Source organism: Rhinatrema bivittatum, chromosome 7, assembly GCF_901001135.1.
Source record: "Rhinatrema bivittatum chromosome 7, aRhiBiv1.1, whole genome shotgun sequence".
Taxonomy (NCBI): domain Eukaryota; kingdom Metazoa; phylum Chordata; class Amphibia; order Gymnophiona; family Rhinatrematidae; genus Rhinatrema; species Rhinatrema bivittatum.
The window spans coordinates 112,938,847-112,952,957 of NC_042621.1; the positions used below are offsets into that span (position 1 = coordinate 112,938,847).

At 46.2% G+C, this 14,111-nt stretch overlaps 1 protein-coding gene across 3 annotated transcripts in view; it reads right to left on the minus strand.

Annotated features, from left to right (window-relative positions):
- Nucleotides 1-14,111, minus strand: part of UNC5B (unc-5 netrin receptor B) — a 258,217-nt gene that overhangs the window by 12,622 nt on the left and 231,484 nt on the right. For all 3 annotated transcript variants that reach the window (XM_029608947.1, XM_029608948.1, XM_029608946.1), the window contains 4 exons: nucleotides 13,121-13,354; nucleotides 10,176-10,325; nucleotides 9,521-9,685; nucleotides 625-803 (listed from right to left, as the gene is read on the minus strand). In XM_029608947.1, coding sequence (XP_029464807.1) covers nucleotides 625-803; nucleotides 9,521-9,685; nucleotides 10,176-10,325; nucleotides 13,121-13,354 — 728 coding nt within the window. The remainder of the gene's footprint in view (nucleotides 1-624; nucleotides 804-9,520; nucleotides 9,686-10,175; nucleotides 10,326-13,120; nucleotides 13,355-14,111) is intronic.

A 14,111-nucleotide genomic window follows, 5' to 3' on the forward strand; every position in this document is an offset into this window, starting at 1 on the left:
AGGGCAGAGCCATGAAATGAGGCAGGTGCTGGGGGGCAAGCACCAGGGGGACAGGTGACTGCAAAGTCAAGAGAAAAATGCCCACGAGGCAAGGGAAAGAAAAGGCAACATCTTATAAAAACTGAAGTCTGAAAGATTACAGCATGCACAGTATCCTGCTGTAGGACACTCAGCTTAAGTCACCGATCGCTACCAAACGTGACAAGAAAGAAGGGAGAACAGGAGAAAGGGAATAAAAACGGGTAAAGCAAAAAAAATAAATAAAAAAATCAATGCAATAAAAGGGAGGCACGGCCTAGTGGCTCAAGCACTGAACTGTGAGTCATGAAAAGCCCTGGAAGATGATTTGAGGCTCCCTTCTGTCAATGGGCAGGCCACCTGATCTCCAAGTACCCCCAAACCGGAAACTCCTGCCGTTCACCTTGGTCTGCTTTTCGCATTGAACATGCCTGGTGATGTTTGTTTGTAAATATGCGCTGGTGTATAAATCTATCCAGGAGGAGGAGGAGGGGATTTATACCAGAAAAGAAAACAGATGTAGAGCAGAGGGAGGGCCTGAAAAGGGGAAAGGGGAGACTAGCACAGCCAGGGAGGAGAGGAGCCAGGAGCCAGTGAATCCCTTACCGGTCCACACTGAGTTTCTGGGCGAGCAGCCTCCAGTCGTTCCCTCTGGAGTTGGGGGCGTCGAGGCTGTTGCAGATCTTCTGCCGGATGGAGAAAGGGATCTTGAAGGCATAGGGGCCCAGTTGTGTCGTCACTGCGCCTCCGGGATGTGAACAGAATGGATCAAAAGGTTTGACATTCTGTTACAAACAAAATAAGGAGAATTAAAAAAAAAAATGGTCCAATCAATGCTTCGAGCTAAAGCAACACTGAAACAAAAATCAAAGAGTAAGTTGTAGTAAGTAAATATTTTAACATGGTTAGCCAAATCGCTGCTATGTTGAAATGCATAGCCATGGACGTACAGTGCTATAATAAGGCTGACTAAATTCATTTCCCTTCATATTTAGGTGTCAGGTGCCCAGTGGTGCTCCAGGGTTGCCATAGCCCCCAGATCAACCCGAATAGGTTGATTCAGCCCTGGTTTTCTGCCACCACATGCATGGAATTGTGGTTCTGATTTCCGTAGGACCCGAAGATTATAAATTGCTTTCTGAGGACTTTGCTTCGTTACGAGGACCCTTGTTTGTGTCGGTGCTACTGGTTTGTGTATCAAGACAGGTTTACCTGTGGATTTTTTTTTCTTTCTTAGCCAAGTATCCCTGACCTGGGTCTTGTGTCCATCTTTTGCCAGTAGGGGCCAGCAGGAGCTAGCCTAGTGGCACAGTGCTGTGCACTGCCACGTGGAAAGCCAGGGCTCAGTCCTCAACTGGGCTTGGGTCCCAAGGTGGGTCAAGGTTTGCGAATGATGCTGAGGCAGAATTCACAGTCTCTGGGGGGGAAAGCATTTCAGCTAGTGGCCAGACTTATGACTTGCATTAGCCGAGTTGTGGAGAGAATCGTACGTGGTTCATGACCTCAGGGTCAGGAGTGTTGCTGACCTAGCCGAGTTGGAAAAGGCATATAAAAATGGGAAGAAAATATGCCAGGAAGTTGTAAGTGAAGCCCCAAGTTTCAATTAAGCAGTAAAGCCCAAAGGGGCAGGGAGAAACTGCCAGGTCACAAATAAATCATGGAAGCCTGCTGTAACTCCTCTGAAGAGGCAACTACCTTGGGTTCCTGATAGATGCTCTGAACTAAGCAAGTTTGCTTTCCAGAAATGGTATTCTCTGTGGGTAATTACAAAATAGTAATAGTAGTTACAAAATAGAAATAGTAATTACATGTGGGTTATGTCATCCAGCGGCACTGAACGGGCCTCTCTCTCTCCTATGTAATAGAGCTTTTTTTTCTCTACTGACCATTCCCACTCATCTGCTGCTTCATGAGCCCCATCAGTCAATTTTAGAGTAAATTCTAGCTAGGTAGTCGCCGTGCCAGAGAGGCGGTTGAGTATTTAGGTTGAGTATTTAGTGCAGCTAATTCATCCTATCTACAGAAAACACCATTTAAGATAACCAAATTTTCTTTTTCTGTCGGTAAGCAGGACTGAATTAGCCATTACATGTGGGGAGTCCCAAGCTGAGGGTTGCAGCAGAGCATTTACTGAGTTAAGCAGCCCAGACCCCACCATAGAGAGTAGACTACTGTGAACAAACTAAGCAAAACTGCTTGTCCAAATTTACTGTCACTCTTTGAAAGATTTTCCAGACAGTAATGGGACGCAAAAGTGTGTACTGTTGACCAAATTGCAGATTTGCAGATATCTTCAAGTGGTATGGCTCGCAGATGAGCCACTGATGCAACCATCGCCCTAACACGATAAGCCTTGGTGATGTCTTTAATTTGTAGACCTGCTAATATATAGCGGTGAAAAATGCAGTCTGCCATCCAGGTAAATAATGTACATTTGGCCATTGCTATGCTCAGTTAGGATCGTAAAAGATGAATAGTTATATAGCCTGACGATGGGGCTGAGTTCTTCTTTTGTAATAAGCCAAGGCCCTTTTACAGTCTATGAAGGGCCTTCTCTCCCTCATGTGCATGTGGCCTTGGGAAGATAGGTAACATGATGGCTTGATTAATATGAAAAGCTGATAATACCTTTGGTAGAAACTTTAGGTGGGTGTGAAGTACTACTCAATTGTGGAAGAAGTGTGTATAAGGTGGATAATAAACTAAAGCCTAAGGCTCGCTGACTCCTCCAGCTGATGTTACTGCTACCAGGAATATTACTTTCCATGTTAGACATTTGAGAGAAGCTCACTTCCGTGGTTCAAGTGGTAGCTTAATCAGTTGTGTCAGAACCACATTTAGGTCCCATGGAACAAGTAGTCTCACAACTAGAGGTTTAGTATGCCATAAGCCTTTCGTGAACTTAGAAACTAAGGGATGAGGGGAGATAGGCTGCTATGGAGTAAGCTGCTACAGCATGGAGATATACTCTTAATACCAGTAGCAGATAAAGAAAGCAAATAGCTCAGGTTTTGCACTGGCATAATATGGAGAAACTTTTCCATTTAAAACCATAGGCTCTTCTAGTTGATGGTTTTCTGGCAGACAGTATTATGTCTTCAACCCATTTGGATAAGGATAATGCAGCGATGATTGAGCTCTCAAACTCCAAGCCATCAAGTTGAAAGAGGGAAGGTTCAGATGAAACAGATATCCCTCTTCTTGAGTTAACAAGGGTGGATCTGGTCCAAGAGGGATCAGAGCACTGCTGGACAGCTGTAATAGATATGCAAACCAAACTTGTCTGGGCCATGCTGGCGTTGTGAGAATCAGAGAGGCCAGGTCTTTAAGACTTTTTGCACCATCATAAAAGGACTTGAACAGGTTAATGTAAATCAGTTATTTACTCTCTCAGATAATAGAAGAACTAGGGGGCATTCCATGAAGTTAACAAGTAGCTCATTTAAAACAAATCAGAGAAAATTATTTTTTACTCAATGCATAGTTAAGCTCTGGAATTCATTGCCAGAGGTTGTGGTTAGTGTAACTGGGTTTAAAAAAGGTTTGGATAAGTTCCTAGAAGAGAAGTCCATAAACTGCTATTAATGAAAAAGGAATAGTAGCTTGGGATCTATTTAATATTTGGGTATTTGCCAGGTACTTGTGACTTAGATTGGCCACTGTTGGACACAGGATGCTGGGCTTGATGGACCCTTGATCTGATTCAGTATGGCATATCTTATGTTTTTATGAGGAAAGCTCTCTCTCTCGTAGAGAATATATCTACATTCTAATGAATTTGATTTTCTGGGAGGGAATTAGAGTTAATGTATCAAAATTCACTAGAATCCTAGTGATTGTAGTGTTTGTACTGACCTTTGCAGGGGGTTAGCACACTTTCCTCGGAGATTGCCATCACAAGCTAATTGTCCAGGTAAGGGAAGACTCGAATGTGCTGAAGCTGCAAATACTCTTAGCTACTACAGCCAGACACTTGGTGAAGGCCCTCGGACTGCTGAGAAACCAGTGGGGAGCACTCTGTACCTATAGTGGGAAAACTCCACTGTAAATCGCAGTTAATGCGAGTGAGAGGAATGGATGGGAACATGAGCATAAGCATCCTTTAGATCCAAAGTGCACATCTACTCCCCCTTCTAGAAGAAGGAGAGAACTGTGTGGAGGGAATTCATTTTGAATTTCTCCCAGAGTATATGCTTTTCAGGCTTCTTAAATCCAGGATAGGTTTCAGTCCTCCAGATTTATTGGGGATAAGGAAGTAGCAGTAGTAGAACCCCTGGCCATGGTTATGGGGAGGAACAGGCTCTATCTCCCGCTGTTTGAGGAGTGACCCCGATTCCAACTCTGTTCCAAACAGAGTTGTGTCAAGTGAGATGGATCCAGATTGAACGGTGAGTGATGAGGAAGTGTGGGAATCCAGGAGAAATAAAAGCAGTATGCATACTCCACAGTTTTGAGAACCCAGCAATCTTTGGTGATCTTGCGCCCCTCTTCTAGGTATTGTTGGATTCTTCCCCCTACCAGAGAGGATTGTTGCTGGGTTGGAAAAGTGGTCAAAAACATGGCCCAGGCTCGACTAGTTGCATTATCTTTAGTTAGTGGCACTCATGCTATTGAGAGTGAATCAGAAGTTGTTGTTGATGCGTCATAATTGTTCCATCAGTTTCCTTCTCCTCGGGGGAGGGAGGAAGACTTTGTTCTGTTTGGTGTCGAAACAGGCCCCCAGGTACTCTAGTGATTTAGAGGGCTGCAGACTCTCTTGCCCGTGTTCACGACCCGAGTTTCTGCAGTAGGCTCTTGACTCTTCTGGTCACCTGCTGGCTCTCTTCCGAAGACTTTGCTCTGATTAGCCAATCATCCAGGTAAGGGTGTACCAAGATCCCTTCTTTCCTCAGTGTTGCCGCCACGACCACCATGATTTTGGTGAAGGTTCTGGGGGCGGTTGCTAGGCTGAAGGGTAGTGCTCAGAACTGGTAATGGTGACCCAGTATCGCAAAGTCCAGGAAGCATTGGTGATCCTGATGGACTAGGATGTGAAGATAGGCTTCGGAAAGGTCCAGGGAGGTTAGAAACTCTTCCTTCTTGGGAACGATAAAATAGATGGAATAGTGGCCCGTATTTTGTTGGGGCGTGGGAACCACTTGTTAGAGTGGTTTCTACTGCCAGCCTCTTGGAATGGGAGTGGCAGGGTGACATCATAAATTTGTCTTGAGAGATGCTGCAGAACTCCAGAGAGTAACCTTCTCGAATGATGTTTAGAACCCATTTGTCTGACATTATCTCGACCCATCTTTGGTAGAAGAGGGCCTCTTCCCGTGGATGGGTCGGCCCATTCTTATTGTGGAGCACGGCTGGAGCCTGCCCCCGGGCCTGCTCCCCTCTTGGTCTGTCTATTCCGAAAGGGCTGGGACCTTCTGGAGGGATGAGGTGCCTGGAACTGCGAGGTCCTGTAGTGGCTAAAGTGCCGTGATCCTCTGCCCTTGGTTCTTCTGGGGGAGGGACGCTGATAATCTTTTACTCTTATCTTCCAGTAGCCAAGGCACTGGGGATTCGCCCCATTTGCTGACTAACTTCTCCAATTCGCTTCCGAACAAGAGAGACCCTTTAAAAGGCATTGTTTTGAGATTCGCTTTAGATGCCATGTCCACAGACCAATTCCGTAGCCATAGTTGTCTTCTGGCTGCCACTACCGAAGCAACGCCCCTGGGTGATGTGCGCACCAGGTCTGAGCTTGCGTCTGTGAGGAAGGCTGCTGCAGGTTCTATTGTCTCATTGGTATACGTTCCGGAGTTATTTGCCTCTCTCAAGAAGCCACCAGTGCGCAGCAGCAAGCAATCTGCAGTGTCATTGCTGTTGCGTCGAAGGCCTGCTCAAGGATGGATTCCAGTCGCCTGTCCTGAGTGTCCTTCATTGCAGCCCCTCCCTCAACGGGAATCGTTGTTCACTTTGAGACAGCACAGACCATAGCGTCCACTTTCGGGACATGCAGGCGTTCCTTGGTTGCTGGTTCTAGAGGGTATAGGGCTTCCAAGGCCAGACCCTCTTTGAAGCTGGCCTCCGGGGCATCCCATTCCAGGTCAATCAGTTCCTGGATGGCTTCCATCATTGGAAAGTAGCATGAGACCTTACGAAGGGACACCAAGATGGGGTTTTTCTTTGGTTCCGCCATAGGGTCCGTACCAGGAATACCCAGCGTCTTCAAAGTCTGGGAAACAAGGGCTAGTAATTCGTCTTTGTGGAAGAAGCGAAGCATGGTTCGGTATGGTTCCATTCCCGGAGGGATTTCTCCTTCTTCCAGGAAGTCACTCTCATCATCTGAGGTGTCTGGGTCCCTGTTAGGGAAGTTCTTAGTTACGCGAGGCATGTCTTGAGGCATTCGAGCAGGGCCAGGAGGATCTTGTGCTTCCAGCAGGGGTTGAGCCTGGGGCGCAGCTGGGGCTGATTGCGCCTGAACGAAGGCTTGCAGCCCTTGGAAAAATTCCAACCAGGAGAAGGTCCCTGGGTCCATGTTAATCCCAGGGGGAGTCGGAGTAAAAGGAGTAGTGGCCCCAGAGGTGCCCTCCTGTGGGGAAGCCATATCGGAGATACATAGGTCCGGGGAGCTATTGTTAGTAGTTCCGGAACCATCTCCCGACAGTAAGGGACCAGGCTTTGCTTCCCCCTGGGCTTCTTCACAATGTTGACACAGGCAGGATTCCAATTCAGGCTGTACTGCTCTTATGTGGCAGGCTGTGCAAAGAGAGTGCCTTCTGGCCTTCTTGGGCACCGGTGCCATTGCGCGCGTGCAGTTGTAAACGCGGCTGTGCGTGTAGTTATGTGCACAGGGTGCACTCAGTTGTATGCGCCGGGGGTGTGCTCAGTTGTGCACACGGGGTGCGCTCAGTTGTGCGTGCATCTCAGTTGTGCGCACTGGTATGCCCGCTGCTGGCGCGCAGCTATGTGCGTGTCTGTATTGGACGCGCGCAAGTTAGGCTCATCGACCAACCGGCCTGCCCCACGCATACCACCAGCAAGAAGGGAAGATGGCATCGACGATCCCCGCACGTAAGATGGCGCCCCCCGAGGGTCTCCATGGGTGTGGACCCTTGCACCGGATTGGGGCCTAGCCTTACCAAGACTGCTCAACCTGATCGATGCTCCCTTCTAAGCTCGCCAGGACAGATTCGGTACGGCAATCCGAACTGTGGAGACCAGAGACCTGAATTTAAAGATTTTTTCTTACCTGGTCTCGGCGCTTACCGACCGTGTGCCAGACGGTCTCCAGCTGCGGGGGGGGGGGAGGGAATTACCTTCACCGCCGCGCTCGTTTCTGCACCCGCTGCCTTTCAGCCACACTGTGGGGCTAAGTCCACACCGGGAACCAGCTACCGGACCAAGACAAACCTCTGAGGGATATCAGAGATCAACCTCAGGAATTCTCGACTGGGGGAGGGACCCTTAGGTATCACCGCAGGAGAAGGGGACTCGATCTTCCTTAAGGTAAATTTTGTTTCTTCTTTGCTGTAATTCTTAACACTATTCTAGTGAGTGGGATAGTGTCCACATCTGCTAGGAGATGGAGAGATACTGGGGTTACTGCAGGGGTATATATAGAGTGACGTCAGCTTTGAAATCTGACTTCGTCTCCCATCTGCTAGCAGAAGAGCACAATACTCATTGGTCCTCAATCCATCTGGCTACACGCTAGGAAATGACCAATTCACATTTCTTTATTTATAACTATTTAATTTCTCGCCCAATCACTTAGGCGCCCTGGGCAAAGTACAACACACTATACAATAACCCTTAAACATGAAAGCCAATAAGAAATAAAGTATAACCAATTTGCATTTCCCTTACCGGACTCCCCAATACAAATGTATAACAACATAAAATAACTAATTCAAATTTACAATAATAAAACAAAATACTACATAAAAAACCTTTAATAATTGTTTCAAATATTACTTTTTACTTTAACCTGACTCAAATCTTTTCACTATTATTTTTTGGCTCTTTGTTGGAATTATCTGCACCAAGATCCAAAGCATCTGCCTTCTTACAATAAGGGAAAAGAGGTTTTTCTTTTTCTTTCCCATTTTTTTGATGTTTCATTTTGTTAGATTTTTGGTTTGGGGTGTAACCTGCAGTCCTGCACTCTCTTTCTTAATCGCTTTTTCCTGGTGCATTCGCACATAACTTTTTATTTCCTAGTATTTTCTTTTCTGGCTAAAAAAAAGAAACATAGATGAAGTTGAAACTACAGTGCTGTATTTATTGGTAACACTCGTGAACTGGGAATCCTAATAATCCTGATGTGGAGGGCAGTGAGAGTGTGAGTGTGTGAATGTGTGTGTTTGCAACTGCCATGTCCAGAGTTTGGATTAAGCAGCTTCCTCTCATTCCCCCCTTCATCCCTTTGGACAAACAGTATCAAGTTCTCTCCCTGGCGTTAGTCCTGCTCATGAGGCACATTCTCCAGTGAGTTTAATACATTCACACAGCTTAACTTTCCCAGCTGGCGGCTGTAATGAGCAGAGTATTTTAAACATGAATAAATAATTTACCTCCTTTCTCACCTTTCCAAAGATGCTGTAATAGTTTCTGTCTATCTGCTAAGTACCATAATTAATGTGGTAGATATGATGTTCTTATGATTAATCAAAATATTTGCATGTGAGCAATTTGCAGAAAGGCAGGCAAGGCAGGGAAAAACCTTGAAAAGTCATAAAAGGGCAGGTGCAAAGAGCTTGACAGATGCAGTAACGTTGCGCCTTTCAGAGTGCGAACAGCAATCAGATTATCTTCCAGCTCAGCTCTGGGCTGCGGCAAATGTCCTGCCTGTAAATGTATATCCAGAAGGAAGGGGTGTGCTGAAAACATGGAGAGACCTGCAGTTCCAGTGCTTCACAGCCATGAAGGAATGCACAGCGATCACTGATACACTCCCGCATCACCCTGTGGCGATGTTTCTCTGTCGGTGGCAGTGGAGGGATGGGGGGTATCCCTGTATGAGCTCCACGTCTTCAGGCATCAGCAATTAACCAGTTCTTTGCCCAGGGCTAGGCAGTAAGCTGTTATGTTTTTGCAAACACTTAAGAGCAAGCACATTCAGCTCCCACTTCCTAAAGCCAATGTCCCCTCCTATGCTGCCCTCTTCCCCCCACCCAAGCTGTTTTCCCAATGGTCTCTGTGAGTAAATCAGCACTCCCTGCTGGCTAGGGGCTAGAAGTGCATCTCTCTCTCCAAACAACCATGCAGGGATCTCTTTTGCCAGCAGGTGTTACCCCTGAAGGGAGCATTTTAAGGCTCCTGCTAAATCGTCATTCCAGATGTTGTTTATTTTGGAGCTTATCTGAGTTTTATACCGACAGCTATGAGGCTATGGGAAGTTTACCTGTCAGGTATAGCTAATTAAACTTACAGTAAATGCTGAACCGACTTAAACTGCTGCTACACAATGGGAGTGTTACGAGTATTCCTACACTCATGCGGTGGACAGCAATTCTAATATCCCCTGCCTTACCTCTTCGAGCGTAGTATGCAGCTGGAAGATCTGCCCCTCTCCTTCCACCTGTCGCACACAGATTTTGCAGGTCAGCTCTGCTGATGCTAGGCTGTGTCTCTCCAGGGTGAATGTGCAGTGCAGCGCCCTCTGGCTGCCACTCCAAATATGGTAAAAGGGAATTTCCTGCAAAGGCAAACAACCTGGACTTAGAAACTCTGACATGAAATGGGGTTAGTGCTCAGGGAAGGCACAAAAAAAAAGCCAAAAGTAGGAGAGGCTGCCTCAGACTTGAGGATAAATCTTTCCTAGAAGGTTTTCAGGGGCAAAGCTACAAGAGCGTGCATAGTCTGGACACTGGCCCCCAGACCGCCTGCAGTCCAAATCCCCCATCACTCCAGCTCTTCCACTATAGTCCTCAGTAACCTTTTGCACAGAGCCAGACTCCAGTCCACCGCGGTTTAAGGCAATTCATTTTACAGCTTAAAACCTTACTGGATATGAGAGTTAAGTCAGGAACTCTATACTTTGCGTAACTGGAACAGACCTTGAAGTCAATATTAGTTCCTTTGAGAGGTTTGACAGCACACTAGACCACGTCCCCCATTGTTCCTGGTGAAGGTTTCTGGAATTTCCTTCAGGACCTCACTGCGCAGAAGGTCCCGAGGATACCCACCTGGTATTTGGCCAGCAGCTTGCTCCTCCAGAGCGAATGGGGAATGTCATGGATGGAGAGCCGCAGATTGTGGTAGCTATCCTTAAACAGCAGCGGCTTGGGCTCCTCTAGCAGATACCCTCCCAGAGTCTTCTCCAGCTCCACCGCTTCCTGCAGAAATAGAAAGGGATGAACCATGAGGTGACAGATCTCACCTAGGGGGCAGACACCATGGTAGTAGGGGCAGTGGGGGCGATCTCATCCCTTTATCCTACTTATCTCTCAGAGAATCCCATACGAGATCTCACCCAGGTAATGTCTTCTTGCACCATTTTTTTTGCAGGAACAATTTCATATCACCTCAGTTACCTAAGCTTTCTGTACTATCCTTTAGGATTTCCCAAACCTGTCCTGCTGAGTCCATTGCCAGTTGGGTTTTCAGGATATCCACAATGAATATGCAGGAGCCAAATTTGCATGCACTAGGTCTTCAGTATATGCAGATTTTTCTCAAGCATATTCATTGTGAATATCCTGGAAACCCAACTGGCTGTGGAGTCCTCAGAATAGGTTTGGGAAACCCTGTTGGTAAAGAGGACGCCTGAAATTATTCCAAGCTAAGGCTGTCTGAATAAACTGATACACTTGAACTCAAATGGCTGCACAAGTCAGTGACCTGGTCTGATAAGACAGTGCCTTTCCCTTCGACGTCACTAGCTCAGATCAGGCTGGGTCACTCGTGTGCTCTTGGTGGGAGTCAATCTCTGGTCACTTCCCGGTGAGCAGATTACCTATACCCCTCCTATCACCACCATCAGGCTCATTAACAGCATTAGACCCTCATCCTTGGTGCTGCTGGCTTCTCTAAAACAGGACTGGGGCATTTTGGCAGAGCAGCACACGGTGGGAAAACATTGTATTGCCGCTGCCCCTGCTGTACCTCTTCTAGGCATTAATGGTGTGTCAGCTGCCATCGATCCCAGCACCTTCCACCACTATTACAAGTTTTAAATAAAAAAATATATACTTGACTTTAATATAAGCAATTACTCTTCGTGCCTCCGTTTCAAGGAATCCTTCAGGTATTTTCACCCTAGCACTGTTTAATAATATAATTGTGTCATTAGAACACTTTGCTGACTGAAAAGAAAAACATTTACTTCAAACAAGTAGAAAAATCCAACTCTCTCTTTTTAAGCATGCCAAGAAAGCTCCCTCTGAGCATTAATTAATTAAATGTTATGAGGACCATGAGGTCTCCACCACTTTAATCAGATCCAGCTGAATAATTTAACAGACATAAGAAGTTGTTTTATATCTTTAATTGCTCTCATGCTTGTTCCTTGGATGGGAAATCTAACTCCTGGCATCCTTGGGATTATTTTTAGCAAATATATTTCCTATGCTTACCTCGCCCCATTTTTACAACTCTTCTGAAGGCAAGACCAGTTTATGTCTAGTGCTGACATTCAGGGAGGAAGGAGGGAGGGGTGGCTGCGAGACTGTAGCCCTCTGTCCCTAGGACGGAGGCAGAGGACTGCAGTAGATCCTGCATCTAAGAGGAACGGAAGGAAAAACCTTCGACCAGCTTTTTTTCTTTTGACTCAGAAGGTTTCCACCCTTTCCTTTGAGCTAACAGCTCAGTCAAAACTGGATACTACTCATCTACAGTGCCACAAGCCTTCATGTGCAGCTATCTCGGGGTTTTCTTCCATGTTTTGAACTCCTTTCCTATCTAGCCCAGCCATTGCCATGGCCATGGACTACAGATTGTGACGTCTTCTGGAAACCCCAGTTCATGGCACGCCGAGCCTGGCCACTAGGTGTCACTGTGGTGTAACGGCAGAGACTCCCTCCTCCAGGTCCATGAATGCTGCCTCTGACTGGCTTGAGTGGGGCGACGTGGGGCTTGGGAATCAAGCTCGGGTCTCATACACTGCATTTCCACCAAGCTCCCTTGCTTTGTAGCCGTTCTGTTCAAGGAAGAGCCTATGTATAAATCAGAGACGAAGTACTCTTGGGAGGAGGGGACAATTTTCAAAACAGCTCGTGGTCATTCTACGAATGCCCAAAGGGAAAGCCCACATGTACTTTTCTGTGAATCCCATCCACGGTCCGCCACCTTTTGTGCCTGCTTTTTACGCAGGCTAAATTTGGCTGGGAAACAGCATGCGTAAGGGCACCGTCTCCTAACTCTGCTCAGAACACGCCCCCAGGAACACTTCCCTTTAATCCCTCTAAAAGTAGGCCTCCTATGGAATCCCATGACAATGCGTTTTATTTATTATTTAACAATGCATGTTCCACCTCATTCAGCCACTTGCCATTCTGGGTGCATGGCAATATGAGCCTACACAATAAAAATCTGAACATTCCAACAAACAAAAACCTGCAAGACAAAATAAAATCAAGACAAGTCAATACGTCTAACCTCTTCCCCTTTCTTAGTTGTAAACTTCAAGAAATAGTCTTCATGAATATCTCATGTATATAACATTAGATGACACAAATTCATGGATCATATTAAGAAATTTAAAATGTGTTGTAATCCGCCTTGAGCCCTACTTTTGGGAAAAGGCAGAATATCAAATATTCATAAATAAATAATAAATAAAAAGCCTGCCTCAATAAGCACCCTCAGTGTACAAATTACAGCTTGGCCAATTGTCTGCAGTCAGCAGGACAGTCTCATAATTGTATTAATCTTTTTTTTCTACTCTATCCCGCAAAATAAAAATGCATCCAATGCAATGTAATTTCAGGAGGGTTGACATGTCCCTTATTCCCACCACATATAATGCACAGGTCATTAGTAAGTGTTTAATGAGTCCCAGACTTCTGCTGTGAGACTGCTGGATAAGGGGGTGGGTGTGTGTGTCAATTTTCAGACAGTCCTTTCTACCCAGATATATCACTTTTGAAAACTTTCTTCTTAAAGATAACCCCTAAATATCGCCCAGTGTTACCTTTAGTGCATCAGGCGTGTCTTCCAAGCAGTAGATTTTGAGATTATATTCCAGTGAGGTGCAGAGTGTGGGAGCAAAAATGGCCAGTTGGAGCCGCTTTATGGCTGATCTGGAATAGGACTCTCCCACGAAGGCATAGGTACCCAACTGGTCCAGCAAGACGTGGCACGACTGGGCCTCCAGCTGGCAGTAACAGGGTGTGTTCAGAGTCTCTTCATCCAACGTCACAACTTCCTGAGGAGAAAACCAACAAGGATCACAACCCAATCCATTCTGATTGTCTGCTTCTCTTTCAAGTGTTCATTCCCTGCCCTTTGCCCTGATGGCCAACACTCTCACACATGATGAGAACGATTATATACCTATGGCAGAACCAATGGGAACTTCAAAACACAAGCACAGTACTGTTTTTATTATTCAGTGCCACCAGATTTGGGAGTGGAAAGGACAAATAAGCTTACGTGTTCAAACTCATACTTCCATTTGGAGGCAGAGCTGGAAGATTTGGGGATCCTAGTGCCACGCTCTTAGCATATAATCTGTTTGTCTTTCCTCCACTTGGCTGAGTCCTGACCTCCCCCAGTAAACATTCCTATACCATAGAAGCTAGCATCTTTTTCTACAAGAGCGTGTGCCCCTCCCTGCCCAGGCGCTGACTCTCGTTCACTATGGCCTGCGTCCATTCACAAGAGAGGTTACACTGCACCAGCCCTGCGTTCCATCACATCAAATGCTTCTCTAAGGGGCTGATGCAATTCAGTGCGCTCAGCCGAGTGCACCGTTTAACCCACAGTTGGACGCAGGTTGTGTAGGCGCAACCAAATCCCCTTATGCAATAAGGAGATTAGCACCTCCACAATGTGCGTCCAACACACTGGGAAATTAATATCTCTCATCACATGCAAATGCATGTGAAGGAGGCTATTAGTTGTTCACTCCCAATGCAAAAAAAATGTGCATCCAATATGCACATTTTTGCGCTCAGCTATTA